This window comes from Nyctereutes procyonoides, unplaced genomic scaffold (assembly GCF_905146905.1).
Source record: "Nyctereutes procyonoides isolate TBG_1078 unplaced genomic scaffold, NYPRO_anot_genome, whole genome shotgun sequence".
NCBI lineage: Eukaryota > Metazoa > Chordata > Mammalia > Carnivora > Canidae > Nyctereutes > Nyctereutes procyonoides.
Genome location: NW_026575049.1, coordinates 45,683,216 through 45,705,671, shown reverse-complemented (window position 1 = coordinate 45,705,671; position 22,456 = coordinate 45,683,216). Strand labels below are relative to the sequence as shown.

The 22,456-nt window shown below is 35.7% G+C and overlaps 1 protein-coding gene across 1 annotated transcript in view; it reads right to left on the bottom strand.

Annotated features, from left to right (window-relative positions):
- TMEM131 (transmembrane protein 131) overlaps positions 1-22,456 on the bottom strand; it is a 225,902-nt gene that overhangs the window by 46,296 nt on the left and 157,150 nt on the right. The window contains exons 11-19 of the mRNA XM_055328071.1: positions 22,256-22,317; positions 13,289-13,397; positions 9,830-9,938; positions 8,652-8,805; positions 8,387-8,557; positions 7,236-7,346; positions 7,007-7,141; positions 2,822-2,926; positions 1,147-1,233 (exon numbers count right to left, since the gene is read on the bottom strand). Of these exons, the coding sequence (XP_055184046.1) occupies positions 1,147-1,233; positions 2,822-2,926; positions 7,007-7,141; positions 7,236-7,346; positions 8,387-8,557; positions 8,652-8,805; positions 9,830-9,938; positions 13,289-13,397; positions 22,256-22,317 (1,043 nt within the window). The remainder of the gene's footprint in view (positions 1-1,146; positions 1,234-2,821; positions 2,927-7,006; positions 7,142-7,235; positions 7,347-8,386; positions 8,558-8,651; positions 8,806-9,829; positions 9,939-13,288; positions 13,398-22,255; positions 22,318-22,456) is intronic.

The following is a 22,456-nucleotide window of genomic DNA, read 5'->3' as shown; positions in this document are numbered from 1 at the left end:
ATTATATTGAACTCCAAACAGCTGTAGATGAGGACTAGGGACACTAGCGCAGTCCGTTTCTAAGCTGAAGCATCCCTCCCCTCACATCAGAAGTAAGCACTTCACAACAGGAGAGGCTTGATGAGTAGTTCCCTGAAAGAGGGAGGACGGTGTGCGCCCAGGAGAGAATGCTATTTCTATGCAACCATTCTGGAGTCATCAAGAGACTCCAATGGCCAAACACATGAAAGGGTTAAACACCATTGTGTTTTATACAGATGCTTTCTCTTTTACTCATCCATGGGCCTTTCACTGTGTCATCTACTGAATTATTCTCTTCCAGGATTTATGCTGCGTGTAAGGAGATCATTGATTGAAAAGGCAGCTGAAGAAAGGAACAAGGTCGTTTTAAATAAATAAGGAAGGGGAAGAGGAAGGGCATTCAAGACAGACGAACAGCCAAGCTTCAGAGGTATGAAAGGACTTTACTGCCTCTGCCAAAGCCCTCATCCAAACCTCTTCTTGACACTTTTCATATGGACTGTGAACAGGGTCCCTGGATTGGTCTCAGGCACTCTACAGTCACTTCCTTCTGCCAGAGAAGCAATGTTTTAAAGATCAGCTTATATGATGAAAAACCTCTGTTTAAAAACTTTAGATTTTCATGGGACTTAAATGCATTATTTTTTTCATGCTATCACTCCAACATGTCATTCCCATCTTCTCTCTTAAAATTTCCCTCCATTCTTGTCAAACTGGGCAACTCATACTGTGTAAAGCCATCTCAGACTTTACTGCCTCTGTGCCTGAATGCTAGTTTTTACCACCCCTATCTATCCTGCCAAAAGAACATTCTAAGCCAGCTCACATGTACCTTCAACAATTACATGTGTATCTCACTCACAGCACTTCATTTTTATACCTTTTAGGGCAATTTCTATGTCCTGCTTTACATTTGTGAATCATGGGCTCATATCCCAATCTAGATGGAAAACTTTCTGGGAGATGTAACTATTTCTTATTCCTCTTATACCTCTTATAGAACCTGGTTCAATGTCTTACCTTAAAGTAAATTATTGATAAAGAATAACTGACTTTACTGTTGGATTCTAGGAACACAGAGATAAAGGCAAAGAAAAAATTATATCCGTAAATGAAATCCCTTACTGGAAAAGAAGGTGGAAGAACCATGTGTTTTGGGAAGCAAGTCAGTGAACCCACTGCAATTACAGCCTTCACAGGAATTGTTAGGATCTGTGGAGTAAAGCAGACCATAAAGAAGTAAGTGTTTACGTCTGAGATTGAGTTTGACCATTACTGCATTATTTTTGAGGATGTAAAGAAAGTCATTTTGGGGTTATATTAACAATAACCAATGCAAAAGCAGTATTAAAATTACCCATGAAAATTGTTTAATTTGACCAGTGTACTCCATCAAATGCTATGAAATACAATAAACTTCGATGTATTTTCAGTGATTCATTGAAAACATAGTAAATAAGACCAAACAGCAGGGAAGGAGGAAGAAGAATTGATTTTTCGTAATACAGGTTATTTTGTAGACTATTAATTTAACAAGGAAAGTCAAATTATACTCCTAAAACAATGTATGAAACAGTATTTTCTAGACTTATATAGTTCTATATTTTTTGTATGCAGCAATAAATAAGCATCAGCTTAATTTAAAAAATAAGTTCAACATTATAGATGTTGAATATCAACTCCATACTATATGTAGCTCAAAAAGATACGTTTTATAATATTTTTTTCCTAATTCTCATTTTGATCCATACTAACAAAAATTTGTCTTAGCTATGAAATGTACTTATTTCTATTGTGACTGATGAATTCTTGTGATTCAAGTCATGTCATTCAAGTGACACACATGAATTCTTCACTTACGGAGGTTATTAGTTTGATACACTCCCAACAAATCTATTATTATTATATATTATTTACATATATTACATACATTATTATTATTAAATGACCAGCTTTGTTTATTCTGAATTAGCTTTGTTTCATGTGGGGGTTGTATGTGCTGAAAATAGTTAGGAGACCAGCAGTAGCAACTTGTTGAATTCAGCAGTGTTCAACTTCCCAAAGAACTTGTAAATATTAAATTAAAATACTTAAGTGTGGCAGAAATATATCCATTCAAAATCTCATTGAATGCAATAAACACCACAAATAGTTTTTCAAAAGCTCAATGATTTTCAGTTTGCCCTTGACTTAGAATGACTCATGTAAATACAGTCATTAGAATTCAAATTAAGAAGTGATTTCTTCTTTTCTTTTCAAATTTTTATTTACTTATACATGAGAGAAAGTCAGAGACATAGGCAGAGGGAGAAGCAGGCTCCCCATGGGACCTGGGATCATGCTCTGAGCTGAATGCAGACACTCAACCACTGAGCCGAATGCAGACACTCAACCCCTGAGCCACCCAGGCATCCCTAAGATGTGTTTTCTTGATTGTATATTCCTTTTTGGAAAAATTACACAGAAGGCTATTAATGACTGCAGAAGAATCAGTGATCTCATTCAGGAATTTCAGTTAGGATCTGTGCAATGCTATAACTATGTGTAAGCAGATTTCCAACACAGCCAATTATAAATGTGCCAAAGCCATTTTACTGAAGTTGTTTTTAGTTGAGAGGTTTGGGCATTATCAGACTACCATGAGCTAATGAACACCAAGACTGTGTAAACTCTTCTCAAAAGCTCAGTTTTTAAGGTATGGAACAGTTAAACTATAACTTTATCAGTAAACTTAGCTGTTTCTGTAAAAGGACTGAATTATCAGAAAAACTTCATTAACATGAATCTCCATAGTCTTTACCTCATAGTCTGTGGTGATCTGTATGGCTCCATCATGAATCCCTTCCAGTTTTTTGGCAGTAAGTTTGACTCTGAACACTGCAAAATAGCCTGAAGATAATATTACCTGTATATGGTAAAAATGACATTGTTCATTAATCTCGCTAGTTGAGGTTTCCTATTAAAATGGTAAAGAGCAATATTGTGTTGAACTGTCTTCGAAATTCTAACATACACTGTATGACACTGAATTACCACACCATCTTGTACAAATATCTCAGAATAATGCCCATCCTTAGATGATTATTTATTATACTTATTCCATGAGCCAACAAGAAAAATGGCTCCCTGAGGAACAGTCAGATTCCCATCTGCCAAGGTAGAAAGGGGTTTGGTCTCCACACATCCTACATGTCCCTGCATGGATAGAGAGGGTGAGGGTGGAGCAAAGGGACACACCCTTCCATTGACCCTTCAGCCACATTAGGGCATTAAGCATGCACAGAGTTGGTTTTGTTTCAAGTTCTGAATTTAACTCTGTCACATTAAGAATCAGGCCTTCAGAGCAACTGAGATTGGGCCATATGAAAACATCAAAAATCATGGAAAGAAGAGTTAAGCAATAAAAATTTGAAAGAAGTATGGAAATTTTATTTGTTTTCTCAAGCTATTTGCTGATGTTTCTCACACTCTTCTCTTAAACTGAGGTACAGTTAACATATAACATGATATCAGTCTTAGGTGTAGATCATAATGATTCAAGATTTGTATGTATTGTAAAATGATCACAATAAATCTAATCACCTCCCATCACCATACATAATTAAAACATTTTTTTCCTTGAGAACTTTTAATTACCCTCCTAACAACTTTCACATATACAACGCCTTGTTATTAATTATAGTTACCATGCTGTATATTATGTCCCCATGATTTATTTTTAACTAGAAGTTTGTACATTTTGACCCCCTTCCTCCATTTTGCCACTCCATTTCCCTACCTGCGTGAACCATCAATTTGGTCTCTGTACCTATGAGTTTGGTTCATTTTCTTTTGTTCTTTTAGAGTCTAGATCTAAGTGAAGTCATATGGTATTTATTTTTCTCTGTGTGACTTCTTTCACTTAATATAAGTGAAAGATCCATGTTGCTTCAAATGGTGAGATTCTATTCTTTCTTTATGGCTGAGTAGTATTCCAGTGTGTGTGTTGTGTATGAAACAATCACATCTTCTTTATCTATTTACTCACTGATGGTCATTTAGGTTGTTTCCATATCTTGGCTACTGTACATAATGCCTGATAAACATGGGGGTGCATTTATCTTTTTGAGTGTTTTTGTTTTCTTCAGATAAACACTCAGACGTAGAATTACTGGATCATATGTTATTTCTAATTGAGGCATCTCTATACTATTTTCTACAGTGGCTGTTTCCACCAACAGTAGATGAGGGTTTCCTTTTCTCTACATTCTCACCAACATTTGCAATTTCTTGTCTTTCTGATAGCCACTCTAACAGGTGTGCAGTGATACCTCATTGTGGTCTTGATCTGCATTTTCCTGATGATGACTGATGTTGAGCATCTTTTCATGTGTCTGTTGGCCAACTGTATGTCTTCTTTGGAGGAATGTCTATTCAAATCCTCTGTCCACTTCAAAATCAGAATGCTTGTTTTTTTTTTTTTTTGCAACTGAGTTGTGTCGGTTTTTAAAATATATTTTGGATATTAACTCCTTATTGGACATATAATTTGCAAATATTTTCTCCCATTCAGTAAGTTGCTTTTTCCTTTTGTTGATGGCTTCCTTTGCTATGCAGAAGCTTTTTAGATGGATGTAGTTCCAACAATTTCTGCTTTCATTGTCTTTGCTTTTGGAGTCAGATCCAAAAAAATCATCACCAAGACTGCTGTCAAGGGACTTATTCTCTTCTTCTAGAGGGTTTTATGGTTTCAGGTCTTAAATTTAAGTCTTTCATCCATTCTGAGTCGATTTTTGTGTGTGGTGTGTGACAGTGGTTGTCCACTTTCCTTCTGTCAGTACTTTTTTCAATTGTGAAATTCCCAAAGAAAAGTAATTCATTTTTTGAAGTTGTACTTTAATTATTAGTTATATTTTATCAAGAATTCATATTTAGCTTAAAATAACAAATGTTGATACACCAAAGGTATGCACATTCTTCTTTTAAGAAGTGTTTTCTGTGTGTTGATTTTGTGGCAATTCTAATACTTTCTACTGTATAGACTGCCTAAATCAGAACACAGGTCTGAAGAGCACAGCTGTTGGCACTGTGTGTTTCATAAGGAACAAGACCGTAATTTAGCTCACAGCTTTGCTTTTGGGAAAACAGTCGAAAGTTTAAGCATTATAAGCTTAAAAAAAATCATTTTGTGGAACTGCTATTTTGAAGTTGGCACCTCACTACAACTTCTTTTAAGATTCCTAACAATGATCTCATCTTTCTGTCCTTTGTTTTTAAATTTATAGTTTTATATACAAGCTAATTCTAAAGCCTAAATTGTCTAACAAGCTTTATGCTATTAAAAGGACTTCTCAAATTTACATAGTATGCGTTAACATATGCTATTTATGGCTAGGAATGATCCAGATTTCTAGAATTATTAGATTTATAATGTCTTACTAGGAAATAGTAAAATTCAACCAAATAGGAGTGGATATACATATGATTTTCTCTAACTTCACTGTTGAATATATTAATGGCTGGCTTAATTATTATCATTTTTCTACATTCTATTTTTATTAAAAATAAAACCCTAGCTGGAGTGAAAATATTACTTCTCATGGACATATACTTCTTTCTTTTAAAAGGATGCTTTATTTTTGAATCAAATTTAAAACAAATTATTAAAATATAAAGAGCCATAAATTACCACTTTCACAAATACCTGATTATGTAGCTTGAATGCTACATAGTTGCAATTAGAATATACATTATTTAAAACTGTTTTCCACTATTTCATGAATCCTCTTCCAAGTTATTACAATCATTTATAATTTTTTATTTGTAAATTTTATTTACTAATTTTTTATTTGTAAATTCAATAATAAGATCATGATTTACTTTATGCATTTGATGGTTTCCAGGTATTTGAAATTATTCATAACGCTATTACAAACATCTTGATTCTCACAGCTTTTAGTTCTTTTTAAAAATTTTTAATTTTAATACTGTTTTAATAATATATCCAAATTATTAACATTTTAACATGTAATCAATATTAAAAATTATTTACAGTCCAAAACTAAGTCTTCAAATCTAGTGTGTATTTGACACAAGACATCTTAACTGAGATTAGCCACATTTCAAGGGCTCAGTAGCCACCTGTTAATTAGTTGCTACCGTCTTGGGCAGCACAGTTTTATACCAGTGAGCTTTTAGTTCTTTAAATTACTTCTATGGGAAGAATTCCCAGGAGTGGTACATACTGCCAAACTGCCCTCCAAAAGGATCCTTCTACCACAAATTATTTAAATAAATTTTTATATCCTATGGCATTCCATAGAAGTGTATTTGTTAATCATCTCTGTGCTTAAGAACATTTTCTCTTTCTTTTGTAAAACAGCCACAAGAATTCTTTCCTTAACTTATAGATATGTTACGCTCCTTCTCACACAAGGTAACTACTAGTTCTGTTCTGAGGAGGTATAAACTCCAAGTTCCACTTTCACTAGTGGCAAGGGCTTTTACTGACATATCTGTTTTCTTTTGTTTCATCATGCTCTTTAGTGACCAAATGTACATATTTATAAGATAGAATAAAAGTACATGGGCAGATCTACTAACGGATCAAACAATGTTTGTCTTACTGATACTCTCTTCTAATTGAAAGCAATTTCTACCAATGTGCAGGGCTATCTCTTTTGCCAAATAAATTCAATGAACATAGCTTTAGTTTAGTACTAATGGGAATTTCTCTTATAATGACATTTGTGTTACAAAAAAATTATTTAGATTTTGTTACAGAAGCTTTTATGACAAAGTAGAACTTAACTTCTTTGGGTTTCAAGTGCCCTAGTCATAAGAGGGGGTTGAAGTAGACTACCCACAGAACATTTTAATATAAAATAACTGATGCTAGTATGAGTTTCATAAAAATATTAGTTCAAGTATGCGTCATAGAAATAGTCTTTTATTTGGTGTTAGACATACATCCAAGTTTAAGCAAACAGTAAGAGAGTTTACTTACTGATGATTGCTCTGATAAAGAGGATTTTTCTAATTCTGGAAGGCTTGCAATTATTGTAGTTCTATTGCCTCTTTCAGTAGCTACGAGTTCTATTGATAAACCGTCTCCTATGATGTGCCAACTTTTTATAGCCAACTTAAAAAAGAGAAAGATAGGAAAGGGATTATTGCAGCACTGGTAGAAAACCCTTAAATGTGATTTAGAATAAAAACAGATTCTTTTTTTTTACCTCAATTGGATTGCTGTTTATAATTGCAAATAAAATATTACTTGCTTCTGTAGCACTCAATATGCCAAAATCTATGAAACGTTCCTCTATTTTGGGGGGTAATACAAAGTACTGAAAGATATAAAGAACTAGATTAAACATTAAATCACACTTATATAAAAGCATGTTATCAAGAGAAAGTAGTTTTATGGACATACTAAGGTTTCTGTATTTTATGTCAATATACACATATACACACACATATAAAATATAATTAAGAATTCTGTACAATGAAGTATTTTGAGTAATCAGAAATGAAAACACTCATAGTCTCTATTGAATAACTATTTCTCCTCTGAAGGCACATAAAAGAAGCAGGAAGCTTAAGTACTAGGGAAGAGTAAGTAGAGCCCCAGAAGATTAGGGAAAAAGTCCCTGGTCTCAGTAAATATTATGCATTCATGAGAGCAGCCACAAATATATAATCACTCAAGCAAAACAAATGAAGGAGTGGGATAATACTGAAAAGTCCCTCAGCTCTGAAATTCTTATTGATGTCAGCTTTTTAGAGAAGTACATCTCTATGTGTTCTCATTTTCTTTTTATCTTTCATATCTTTCTTATCAGTTTTATCTCTTATCTAAAGTTCTTTCGTTGATTATCCTAAGGATAGCTTAGTTCGGATTTTTTTTCCTGGCGTATGTTCTGCATTAGAAAGACTTTTCTTCTTTCCTGCTATTCCAACTGTGTCTTTACCACCTTACTTTATTATTTGTTTCTTTTCTTTCTGCTATCTTTCCTGGTTTTGCTCACCATTTCCTTAAGTAATTCCCTCTTTGCCCTTCTTGTGTTATTTTTTCCCTGCTTATTATTTTCTTCCACTTAGTTTCCCCATGATTATAACAGTTTAAAAGCAAAACCAAGAGAAAGCACAACGTGGAAAAGTTCTAAGTGCCAACCGTAACAAAGGGACTCAGCTGTGTCACAAGAGCTGGCTGCTGGGAAGGGTGAAAAGCAGCTATCTTGGCAGTACCGAGAGAGGAGGGATTAGAGTAACTTCTAGAGCTCAGAAAATGCAAAGTTTAAGCATGTACAAAATGATCTCCTAATACCATCTGGACACACAAAAGATGGCTGGGAGCTTAACTTTTAAAGGTAGGTAACATACTTACATCTAAAAAGCCTGTATATACCCGCACAGGTAAATGAAATTTAGAGGCATTGGTAATAAGTAAAATATTGTTATCTATGTGCATGGATGATGTGGATGGCATAAAAAACAGAGTAAAAATGTATCCTGATTCATTTGGAAGAATTAAGACTGGTTTGCTGAAGTTGTGAACCTAGGAAATGAAGGGAGAGAAAAAAAAACAATGGGTCAGCATCATCTAGTTGGTAGAGCAGGAAAATGAAGAGTATGGGGGTTCCCAGACATACTTTAAACATTGTCTTGGCTTCTTCTGGTAGCAACACATCATGAATGAGAATCGCAAAGCTGAAAGTGTTAGTCAGGTAAATTGGCCTTTCCACAGGGTCAGCAGGACTGTCTCGGATGTGAAATAATGTGGCAGCATGATCAAATCCCAGATACCTATTTGAAAAAACATAAACAAAATAAATCATTTTTATCTCCACGTGTGTGAATTTAAAATCCAAGTTCTTCTGTTGTAATAATTTTACAATTTTCTGTTGTAGCATTAGCCTGTTACTAGAGAATTAGAACTATGACTATTTCAAGCCTGAGCGCATGATTTAAAACAGCTTGCAAAATATCAACATGTAATATAAAGGATTATTCTCTACTTAATTACATGCAATCAAACAATTAAAATCAAGAACATATTAATGGAAGGTTTTAAGCTACTTAAAAAGATGTTTATCATTTAATTGCAACCAGCATTGTTAAAATGAGTCCCTACAAAGTTGGATATTAAACTATTATTGTTTCAAGTATAATCAGAAAATGAACTATATATTATTACCAATTTATAAAAGGTTGTAATTCTGGAACACTGATTACAAGTTTATAAAGGAATACAAATTATTTTGTTTCAAGTGACAATATATTTTAACAACAAGACACAACTGCTTGTATGTTACAAAAAGAATTACAGAAAGGAAATAGCTCCAATGATTTAAATATTATTTAAAAATCACTATTTCATTTTTCTATTGCATTAATGAATCACTAAGACTTCATTTAAGCCCAAATCATATCATCCCATTTATCTTTTTCTTCCAAAAAAAGTAAAAACAGGAAAATTTTCTCCTTTATATAGAAAGTTTTTCTTTTCAACAATACTTTCACGGAGCTTATGTGAATTTGGCTACTACTTTTGCTAAGGTCAATTAGCAGGAAAACAATTTACTGATTAGTGAAGAGTTATAAATCTTATTATTATTATTTTTAAAATTTTTATTTATTTATGATAGTCAGAGAGAGAGAGAGAGAGAGGCAGAGACACAGGCAGAGGGAGAAGCGGGCTCCATGCACCGGGAGCCCGACGTGGGATTTGATCCCGGGTCTCCAGGATTGCGCCCTGGGCCAAAGGCAGGCGCTAAACCGCTACGCAACCCAGGGATCCCTATAAATCTTATTTTAAAGAGAAACTTACCCATCTAAAACTTCCGCTTGATATGGTATTTCGAGTTTAGAATAACTCTTTTCCTTTGCTTTAACAGTTATTTTCCCAGAAAACTGAGATGGTTTTCTTGCCTTTGATGCTAAAAGGAAACATAAAAAATAATCTCTGTCAGCTTTTGATACCAGGGTTTATTCAGAGGAGGATGAGCGTGACTTGATGCAGACTGACAAACTCTTTTAACAACAAAGTTGAGCTTTCAGACTGGCAAACAGGAGATTTCTACATTTTACATCAAATGTCACATTTTTCATCCAAAAAGGGAAAAATATTTTAATTTTCCTGTAATGGGATTAAACAGATAAGGAATTAGCAAGTGAAGATAACTTAAGAGGAAAAAACACTCAATTTGAGCTCCTTCCCTTTAGCCCTAAGCTGTGGCTTTCCTTACACTAGAGCTTTTCACCCTGGGCACTATGAACGTTTTAGGCCAGGTTAGATCTTTCTAGAGTGCAGGGGCTGTCCATCCTGTGCATTGAAGAATGCTTAGCAGCATCACAGGCCTCTACCTGCTACAGGTACATCTATCACTAGATGTGACAACCAAAAAGGTTTGTGGACACTGCCAAATATACCCTGGCCTGGGAGGCAACACTGGCTCCTATTGAGATCCACTGGTTTATAGCTATATTAAGAATAACATTCCTTATATGTTAGACTCTTGTTATAAATATCAGTAAAGTAGCATTGTACAAGAAGTGCCAGGTGTCATGAGTTATGACTTCCTGTATTAGCCAACCCCAGCTCATAGTATAAGACCCTCCCTGCCATCATACTGTCCTCAGATATGAAGCAAAATCCTTAGATTTTGTGGCAATTATGAATAATTCCCTCTGTGATTACAGAAGCAGATTTGGTTGGATCCAATTTGGATACCCATCAGATGTTCCTTTCAAAGCAAATAAAGAAGCTGTTTAACTTTATGCTGTTTAAGGTACTTCAGGAACACTTCTAGTTAGGAGAATTTATCTGTGAGTTCTGCAAATGTGTATTATTCAACTTTAGCAGAAAAAAAGAAAAATAAAAAAACGGTATGACATCTAGTATGTGGCTAAGCAGATAGTGACTTCAGATTTTTAAAACTCCCATTAAGCCCCATTTCTTTTTGCTTGCTGTATAGCTATGACTGGGTTTATTATTTTAGGAGGCTTTACAATATTCCCTTATGCACAGGGGTGGTGGAAGGAGAGGTGTGAGTTGAAAGGTCAAAGGATTTTCCCATGATAATAAAAACCATTTTTAAGAAATGTAGCATTTGCTTTAAAAGATACTTTTCCTTTTACTAATATTACACAATTTAAGAAACATTTATTTTTTTAAAGAACTTTACTATTTTTGTAATTTTATTTATTTGTCAAAGAGAGAGAGAAAGCACAATCAGGGAGATCAGGAGAGAGAGAAGCAGAATCCCCACTGAGCAGGGAGCCTGATGTGGGGCTTGTGGGTCCTGGGATCATGATCTGAGCCAAAAGCGAATGCTTAACTGACTGAGCCTCCCAGGTGCCCCAAGAAAGACTTTTTTTTAGAATCTGTGACCTCAGAGAGCCAACATTACTGACACTCATTTATCTCAAGAAGGGAAACATTCACTAGGTTGTTGAATCAGGAGCTGGAGAAGAAGAGCTTGAGAGAACTATATAGCACACCTGGCTCCTGGTGTGCAACTCCCCTACTGCTTGGATTTAACAGAAGGATGGATCCTTCTCAGGGTCTCAGTTCTCAGTGTCAGGAATTACTACTGCCCACTCTCAGTGAGAGAAGAGAAGAGAATGCACCTGCTGATGCTGATACTGGTAGATGTGACTGTAGTATCCCAGCAACAGAGAAGACAATTTATCATAAATCTGGAAATAACCGTGGCATCAAAATCCTCTACAATACTATTTTTTGATAGCTGGGTTATGAAAGTATGACACATATTTAATCTTGATTTCTTCAGGAGTTTTCTCCGATCTCAAATAGGATGAACACTAAAGCTTGGCACCCAGCCTGTGCACTGCTCCAGATCCTCCCCAGAACTCTTCATGTAAAAAAGTGCAGATGCTGTCGCAAACACTGTACAGTCTTGCAGTATTCCTTTTTATTTATTTTTTATTGGAGTTCAATTTGCCAACATATAGCATAACACCCAGTGCTCATCCTATCCAGTGCCCCCCTCAGTGCCCGTCACCCAGTCACCCCCACCCCCGCCCACCTCCCTTTCTACCACCCCTTGGTTCGTTTCCCAGAGTTAGGAGTCTCTCATGTTCTGTCTCCCTTTCTGATATTTCCCATTCATTTTTTCTCCTTTCCCCTTTATTCCCTTTCACTATTTTTTATATTCCCCAAATGAATGAGACCATATAATGTTTGTCCTTTTCCAATTGACTTATTTCACTCAGCATAATACCCTCCAGTTTCATCCACGTTGAAGCAAATGGTGTGTATTTGTCGTTTCTAATGGCTGAGTAATATACTTGGTAGGTCACAGTGATCAAACACTCTCTTCTGATGAGGAGTATGGCTGTGAAATGTGAGCTATGAGCAGGGAGGTGGCTTCATCATAAAGCCAAAGCGTAAGCTTCAGGGCTCCTCACTTGCAAGAGCCCTTATGAGAAAAGCCCCATTTGAGTGGCAGTGCTCATTGAGTATAATTATATAAACAGTTAAGCAGCCATTAAATCACTATTTTAAAAACTTTGTGATAGCAAACTCAATAAATGTTCTAGTAATGTGGGCAAAACTGAATAAAAACATGCAATTAAAATATGTTAAAGCATGGGTTAACATTTCAAATGTCAAAATACATAAGATACAAGTCATATTAACTACATAATAGTTAATTTTTTTTCAGTTCTCTAATTTGACAATGCTATCATAAAGGTTATTATTTTAGGTTAGGCAGAACTGTCTGCCTTGTTTAAAAAGCCAGTACATGAAACTGTTATGGAGAATACTTTATTTCTATTCTCAAATTCAAACATGCTTCTGAAATTCAAATACATTATCACTCAATTACAAAAAAATGACATAAGGCAAAGCTTACTAGGTATATATGTGAAAACGCAGATCACAAAAATTTAATTACAATTCTAATGTATTTGCTAATACTAATTTCAGTTTATGAACTTGCATTTTCTTTTGTGAAGCAATCAAATAAGAGTTTGTAATGGTTTATAAAGAGGTGATGGGGATTAAGGAGTGCATTTGCTGAAATGACCCCAGGATGTTGTATGGAAGTGTTGAATTACTACACTGTACATCTGAAACTAATATTACACTGTATCTTAACTAATTGGAATTCAAAGAAAAACGGAAAAAAAAAACCAAACCTAAGTTGTAATGTAAAATCTGACTGTAAAATGATGTTTCTATATTAAGATGTCAATATACATGCCTTCTAGTTTACCAAAATAAGATCACTTCATCAGAGAGAGAAAGCTAAATACTTACCATCAAAACTAATACTTGCAACCTTGGTATATTTACTTTCCGAAGCTTTTAATGTAATTGGTTTAAAGTGTACTGTTATAGCATCATTTTGTGGTGTAGGTCGAACACTCTGCAAACAGAACAATATATATAGCATTATTTTAGTTTAATGGTTCAGTTACATTACACTGGAAGAGTGTACTGGAAAAGCAAAGCAGAACCAAAATTGGAAAAGATTATGTGCTCCCTTTAAATAGAATGAGCCGCGCTGACACCACTTCACATTAATTTCATTAGAATATCTTCATGAAATAAAATGATGGCCAGAAGAAAAGTATATGATAGGTGAGTATAAAAATCTGGAGACAAACCAGCGTAGACACTGGGTATGAATACATAAAACAGAAAATAAAGGTATTTATTTTCTAAATAAGTGTCCAATTCATATATGAGAGGAAGAGATGTGATAGGGTGCCTCTTAAAGAACTTCACAATACCAAATGTAATATCCTGACTATATGAAGATGAAGAATAAACATGAATTTGGAAGCTGGTACTCCACTGCAAAAGCAGTTTTGCAGATCCCACTTTTGGTGGTGCTTTCTTTATGTCTCTAGGATGTGGCTGTGCAAGTGAGGTATGTCGCTGTCACCAGGCAGGGCTAAGCTCGCAGCTGTGGGCCTGAGGAGTAGTGTGGACTGAAGGGCTTTTTAGCATGGAGAGGTCAGAACAGTTCAAACTTAAAAAATAAAATCTTTCTATTCAACAAATTAACCTTTAATAACAAACACAGTAAAAGCTTGCATTTTTGGAGCAAGCCAGAAAAATAAATGCATTTTAAGGTGCAGTTACTTTTTTATTATCCTTACTGACACAAAGCAATTGTCTTCAGAAGGAACCTTAAAGATCGCTACCTGATTCCCTGTTTTACAGATGAAGAGAACCTTGCAATGTGGAGGGGTATTTCAATAGCTAGTCACCAAGAGGTGGGGCTGGAAACCAGATGCTCTGAGTTGGTCCAGGGTCTGGGCCCTTTACTTGGCATCTAGTGCCTAAACATGTATTAATGAAGTCATGGTATTGTACACAAATCTTGATCAATAATCTTCCCTTAGAATTCAATTAGAATCTTACTTCGGTCTTAAAACCCTTCAGGGGGAATCCCTGGGTGCTCAGCAGTTTAGCGCCTATCTTTGGACCAGGGCATGATCCTGGAGTCCCGGGATCAAGTCCCACATCGAGCTCCCTGCATGGATCCTGCTTCTCCCTCTGCCTGTGTCTCTGCCTCTCTCTCTCTTTCTCTGTATCTCTCGTGAATAAGTAAAAAAGATCTTAAAAAAAAAAAAAACCCTTCGAGGGTTTTTGGTGAATTTTCAGGGGCTTTATAAACTTGTTGTCAAAGCCTTATGTTTCTCATAGAAAGAACATAGTTCTCTTCTGTGACCCTTATCAGGTGTGCCTGCTAACATGAGCGCAGTCAGATCCCCGCAGGTCACCCAAGTTCTTCCCCTGGCTCCCTACCCCGCTTTTCAGTTGATCCACAAAAGTGGAATCTGACTAAATTGAATAAGGGGCAGTTGCGTGAAGGCAGAAGAAGCACCTGAGAAGAGTAGGAAGAAAAACTGCTCATTTTGCATTGTGTTCGCGATCACACGGAACAAAGCTGGTTATACACGTGATTACGGATACTGCTTTTACACCAGACAGCAGGGCACCTCCCTTTTCATTGGTGGTTAGTCTTTATTGGGTCTGAAATGATGGCGCTAAGGATGGTTCTGCAGTTCTCTGAGCTGGAAATCTTAATAGCCTGAGCTCTTGGCCTTAGGCTCTCTCAGGATTTTAACTTTTATCTTTCTTCTGAATTTCTCATTTGCTTTTGAATCTCTACTTGAATCTCTACTTGCAAGTGGATTTGTTCATATTGATATATTCATTATCAATAAGCTTGCTGTTAGTAGCAATCATTTAAGATACAAATTTCTTCATTCCTTGAAGCTTGTGTGTGCACGTCTATTATTTTTAACAATAAAACAAAGCAGTTTGATCTGTGAGATAAACTACAAAATGGAAAGGTTTCATATACTATACTACTACACTAATGCTTCTTCCAAATGAAAGGAAGGCAGCACAGAAGTAAATATGAGTGCCACAGTGATCCTTTATGCAACAAAAGGATATTAACTATTTAACTAGAAGTGTCAGTTTGAGTAAGCTGTCTTACTCTGGGCCTTATTTTTCCTGCCTCTCACTAGGGAGATTGGATTAGGTATTTTGTAAGATTCTATCTACAAAGTATTGTGATTTTATTAATTTTGTTCTTTTTTCAAATGAGCCACTTTCATCCTGAGGTCATTTGTTAGAGAGATGATCAGATGAAGCTCTGTAGTTTGCAGAGGTCTTCCACATGCTCTACTGAACATGGCAAAGCAGCAATGGAATCCTGACCATTTTCAAACATGCTTAAAGTGGCAGTTCAGTAGTAACAACCATAACACTTTTTGAGCATTATCAGCCTGCACAATACCATACTAGAAACAACTAAGCAATGATATTTTGTTAAAATATAGTCACTGTAAGCTGTTTGTGGGAATGAAAACTGGTGCAGTCACTCTGGAAAAAAAGTATGGAGGTTCCTCAAAAAGTTAAATTAGAGCTATCCTATGACCCAGCAATTGCACTACTAGTCATTTATCTGAGGATACACATATAGTGGTTCTAAGGTATACACACACTCCAATGTTCATAGCAGCAAAGTCCACAATAGCCAAAGTATGGAAAGAGCCCAGATGTCCACTGACAGATGAATGGATAAAGAAGATGTGGTATACACACACACACACACACACACACACACACACACACACACACACTGGAATACTACTCAGTCATCAAAAAGATTTGCAACGATGTGGATGGAACTAGAGGGTATTAAGCTAAGTGAAATAAGTCAGTCAGAGAAAGACAAAGACCATATGATCTCACTCATATGTGGAATTTAAGAAATAAAACAGATGAACCTGAGGAAGGGAAGGAAAAATAAAATAAGATGAAAACAGAAAAGGAGGCAAACCATAAGAGATTCTTAACTATAGGAAACTGAGGATTGCTGGAGGGGAGATGGGTGGAGGGATGGGGTAACAGGGTGATGGGCATTAAGGAGAGCATTTCATGTAGTGAGTACTGGATATTATATGCAACTGATCAATCACTAAACTCTAGCTCTGAAACTAACTACACTATATGTTAATTAAGCTGAATTTAAATAAAAAAATTTAAAAATACACTCACTGTTAAGTAGTAAGATCTTAGAACACCTGATGAAAAATACTTTTCTCACATGAAATATATTACTTTAAGGATTTCCTTATCACAGGACATTTTTTATATTCAGTATTATTGCCTTTATATATATATATATTATACCAATAGTAAACAAATATTCAACTGACTTATGTTCCATATGAATGATCTCAATTGTTCACTTATTATCATTGAAAAAAAACCCCCAAGCCTAAATCAGTTAAAATCCATTTTTTTAAAGATTTTATTTATTCATGAGACACAGAGAAAAAGAGAGACAGAGAGAGAGAGAGAGAGAGAGAGAGAGAGAGGCAGAGACATAGGCAGAGGGAGACATAGGCAGGCTCCATGCAGGGAGCCCGATGTGGGACTCGATCCCGGGACTCCAGGATCACGCCCTGAGCCGAAGGCAGACACTAAACCGCTGAGCCACCCAGGGAACCCTAAAATCCATTTTTCAAGGAAACAAAAACAAAGGCAAACAAATAAAACACTTAAATAGTTGGCTCATTCTGGTGGCTTTAAAGAAAAAATAATAGATGATCATTAATTTGTATTAAGCATATTTACACTAACAATCTGTTTTACTATTAATCACTAACTGTTGCTTACTAAAGATAATTGAGAAGTGGAAAAAATATGGCAAGATTCCCAGGAAAGGCAGCTTGCACATGTTCTAAATATAGTTCTAGCCTTTTCTCATGATATTCATACACAACTATGCTCAGTAACTCTCAATTCAGATTCAAAGGCCCAGGACATTCTGAAACTATTTACAAAAACATCTGAACAAGCAAGGAAAATAATGTTTCAGCATGTAACAATTGTATTTTTAACAATAGGTACACAAATTCACTAAAGCTCATATGAAGATGATAGTGGCAAAACTGAGATTATCTATCTATCTATCTATCTATCTATCTATCTATCTATCTATGATTTTTACTCATCACTCAGCAAGGAAACTTTGTACTAATGTTCCTCTTAAGATATCTCAAGCAAATTTATTCCATCATTTATACCACACTGCTTTTTTAAGTGGTGCAGAAAATCATATTCTCAAAGTTGCACTACAATGTCAGGGAGGCTTGAACCTGGGCATTTTGTCCATTCACAGGTGAGAAACTCTTATTTTGAGACACTTGGTTTAGGACTCCCATATCTAGAAAGATGAGGATACTCTGGATTCCCGGAAGGGGAATTAAAAAACCCTTCAGCTTCTAGTAACACCTAGTTTATCCTAAGATGTTACGTATTTGTGAAATAGACAGAGGTAGGGGCACTTCTAAAAATGTCAGTCTCTATGTCTGGTATATTATGCAGAAAAATAGAGGGAGAAAAACCTTAGGAAGCTCTCTTAAAACTCTGTTTCCACAGTAGATGCATTTGTCCCTGGGCAATACAGTAAGAAGTCTAAGCTAACAAACATTATCTCAAGTGGACCAGTGCAACAGATTCCCAACTCACTGTAGGGCACTTTCCACAAAGTAGCTACTATGACTTTTATGACACATAAATCAGATGATCTTACTCCCTTGCTTAAAATTCTAGAATTTGCTGTTGCACTTATAATAAAATCTAAATACCTCTCAAAGCTCAGAAAGCCATGATGAACTCGTGGGCCCTCACCTTTTACACTCAACCCTTATTACTTGTTTCCCATGACATCCAAAGCTGTTTCTGCTGTGGGCCAAACTTCTAACTCTTCAGTTATTACCTCAAACATCGGCTTCTCAGAAACAACCCTAACTAAACCACCTCCCTCCCCCACACACATGCATTCTGTTTCTTTTTTGTTAGAACTTGGTTCAATTTACAATTATGTTGTATACTTGTCATCAGTCTCCCAAGCTAAACGGTGAGCTCAATAGGGGCAGAAACCCTGGTTGTCTGATTTACCACTGTATTCTCAGTACCTAGTATAGAAACTGGCTTAGAGTTGACGTTCATTAGATATTTACTGGGTGAATAAAGGAAGAATGAATGAGGAAATAAGACAAAACTACCAAAACACTGGTAGAATGTAGGCTCTGGACATTAGAAAAAATACAAGCACAGGTACCTACAGATGCAGATATACAGACAAATATTACAGGTCAATGTTTTTAGTAGAAATACTGAATATGAAATTAAAATGATGTATCTGTAAAGATTCGATTGGTATCATTATATACTAACATACTTTCAAGTAACTTGGGTTTTTACAGTTGAAGAAGTCGCCTCAAAAAAAAAAAAGCTTTGATTCATTTTCCTTCTTTGGAAAACTAGAACCTGTGTATGTTATATAGGACTGCTGTATTAAATAAAGTAATCCATGTAAAGAACCTGGCATAGTGCCTGACCCATAGTAAGAACAAAAATGTTGACTTATCATGTATCCTTAAAGGCAGAACATGGGACTCTTTCCTTCTAAGTTATAAGTAAATTGAATACTATGGTATTTTTTCATATTTTTATGATTAATTGATAATTTCATTTTAAAGAAAATGTTTATTGAAAAAGACATTTGTTTTGGCCCGTTCATTGTATGTAAAAAGTTAGAAAGATTGCTTGGGCTAAGTAAAAGCATTTTTTTCATCAAATCTCTCAATTCTTCCATTTGGGGAAGTAACTGCAGGAATGAAGTCTGCCCAACATTAAAGTTCTTCTAACGACCCTGCACTGTGCCATGGTGTCCCACAGACAGAAGAAACCAGTCATGGACAAACAGCAAGGAGAACACACAAAAATAAAAATTATCTGACATCTTGAACTGAGGCAATAGCCGGGTGATCCATCAACGACAGCCAGTGTCTGCCCTACAGCCAAAGAGCTGCTCTCCGGAGCCAAAGAGGGATCTCCAAATGTGCTGCCAGGAAGCTGTGCTATGAGATGCTTTCCCAGGGGAGAAAATACTTGAGCTTACCAGAGAGAAAAAGGGCTGGGAAGAGTGGTACACTAACCATTGATACAGTAAATGTGCTCTATCTGGCCAACTGGGGCAAAGAAGAAATCAGCATCAAAAAGTTCAAAGAAGGTAATAAGTTGCAGCCAAAGCAATCTAAACTAATCTAGCAGAAGGAATCATACTCTATTAGGGAGAAAACTTGGATAAACTAACCCAGAGAATTCTGAACATAAAGAATCACAATTCTGGATAAAGAAAGATTTTAAAATGTTAACCTGGAACAGCGATACTGAGACCTTTGTGTTTCATTTTAGGGAAAATCTAAAACGTGTGTTGTGTTTATGGCTGGGGAGGGAAGTCTAACAGGTTTTCTAATTTTTTACTTTGCAAATGTGAGGGTGATGGTGGCAAGGGATCAAGGGTGGAATCTCCTACTACCTACCATCTTTTTATTCATCACATAAAGGATGTTTTAATGGCAAACAAATAGGGAAAATTAACAAAACAAAAAATTAGCTATTTTAAAGGATCAACAACATTGACAACCTTAACTAGACTGACCAAAACCACTTTTTAAATACAGAGAAGACTAAATTACTAAAATCAAGAATGACTAAATTACTAAAATCGAGAATGAAAAAATAGATGTTACTATCTACTTCATAGGGACAAAAGAATTGTAAGGGAATGCTATGAACACTGGTATGCTAACCAATTAGAAACTTGAGACACAATGACATAATCCCTAGGAAGACATAAGCCACGGAAACTTAGGCAAGAAAAAACAAAATCTGAAAAGGCCTTAAGAGAATGAATTTCACAACTTCCCACAAAGAGAAACCCTGGCCCAGAGACTTCATCGGTGAATTCTACCAAACATTTAAGAGGAGTTAACACTAATCCTTCACAAACTCTTCCCAAAAATTGAAGAAGAGAGAATACTTCCTAACTCATTCTACTGGAAAACAAAGGTAACAACAGAGTTATCTACCACCTTACAAGACAATAGATATTTTAACATCAAACAAAGAAAACAAGTATATTATTGCATAACAGTCTAGAAAGGGTGTTCATATTAACATACGTACAACTCACATTTATACTATTCTTATTTATACTATTCTATTTATACTATTCTTATTTTGCTCATTTTTCTGTAGACTTGTGAAAATGTCAATATAGTTAAAGAACCAAAACCAGTCACTAACCCCTCAATAAAGTAACAATCCGCGTTATGTATTTAGAAAAATGTAATTAATTACTGCTATAAATAGGAATTACAAAGAAATCGTAGAACAGAAACATTCATTGAATATTTTGTTATGTAAAAGGTCATTATTGGAGAACATGTTGATAGTGGCATTCCATAGGGACTCTGAGGACAATCTTTCCAAAAACTGAATTAAAAAAAAAAAAAATCAAGTCACTGAATCAAAAAAAACAGAAAAGAGTATATTTTTAAAAGCAAGCATATAAAAATATATGCACTATACTTGCTATTTAAGAAGAAAAATAACAAAAATAAGAGACATAATGCTGCTGTTTACTGCTTTTGTGTTTTGTTTCAATGGCATCAAGGTGGCCAGGTCAAAAGAACTGTTCCTCGTCATCTGTGGTGCAGTCCCAACCCTTGAGGACCCTTGAGGAAGCCATCTTCCTGTGATCACAGCAGGCCCAGGCAACTGCGTCACAGGTCTGTCAGCCTGCAATAGTGGACAGGCAGGAACTCTAAGTGAGGCAGTTTCACAGCCCACTGTGGAGTGGGGGAAGTTCTCTATCAGATCCCATCCCCTCAGTTCTTCTAGCTAGCAGGAAAAAATACTAGGTCAGATGGCAGGACACTGCCTGGACTATGATCAGTGAGTACGGTTATCGTACATTAATATGGTTACCTGGGATGACCATCTCTTGTTCCCTCGTTTAGGGTTTGTAAACTCTCTTCTCTTTGGTCTACTCCACTAGCAGGCAGTAAACTCTGGATTTGACCATGGATGGACAAAGGTCTTTAAGTCTTATGCCCATTTGATGTATTTCATTTTATTAGAATTCTCTGAATTTTGGCTTCTGACATCAGCACAGGTTATAATAAAAATGTACTGCCTCCTTTTTCCATTATTCCCTATGTACGTTTCTTGGGGACTTTGCCAGGAGGTAAAGTGGTGAGCCAAACCAAAATTTGGATCTCTCTCTCTCTTTTTCCCCTAAAACTGTGTAATGGCTTCCCAATTCCACTGAAAGGCAGAGAAGTCACTTGTTCTATGTGCATGTGTGAAAGGAAGAGAAGATCCTAGTCTATGGTCTGCTATCTAGTATGTATAATAGCTGCCAATTACAAGGGGTCCCTTTGACAAATATTAACAGCATTCTAACATTACCTACCATATCTCTGCTTTATTATTTCTCTTCCCAATTCAACTGAACTCATTTTCCCTTTCTTTTTACTTTATCCATATCTTACATCTAAAAACTAAACCTGATGGAATCCTTATAATCCATTTTTCTTTGTACCTGGTACACACCCTAAGATTTATTAGAATCCATAAGCCCCCTTATATGATTCTGCCTAAAGAAGAACCTCAGGGACTTTGGTTCAGACTTAGCTTGGGGAAGATCACCTACTTTCCCTCTCATCCTTAAAATCTGTTGGTTACAGGCAGGCTAGGTTTCTCACATAACACTTAGAACTGAAGTGTCACTAGGCCACCATAAAACAGAATCCTTTAGAGTAAGAGTTTAATTATTTTTAACTCTGTTGTAAGTTTAAAAACAAACAAATTAGGAGAAAACAGATAAAAACTTACTGTTATTGGCACATCTTTTGTTCCCGAATTTAATAAATGAAGGTTTAAAACTTTTGGTAGATCTGTTAAAATTGAAGAAAAGAAATATTTCTTTAACAGGTGTGCTTTATAACAAGCTAGAATTTTTACCTTATTAGGTATCAGAATGAATCTATTCTAGAATGTGAAAAGAACTACAATCACATTAATAAAAAGAATGTG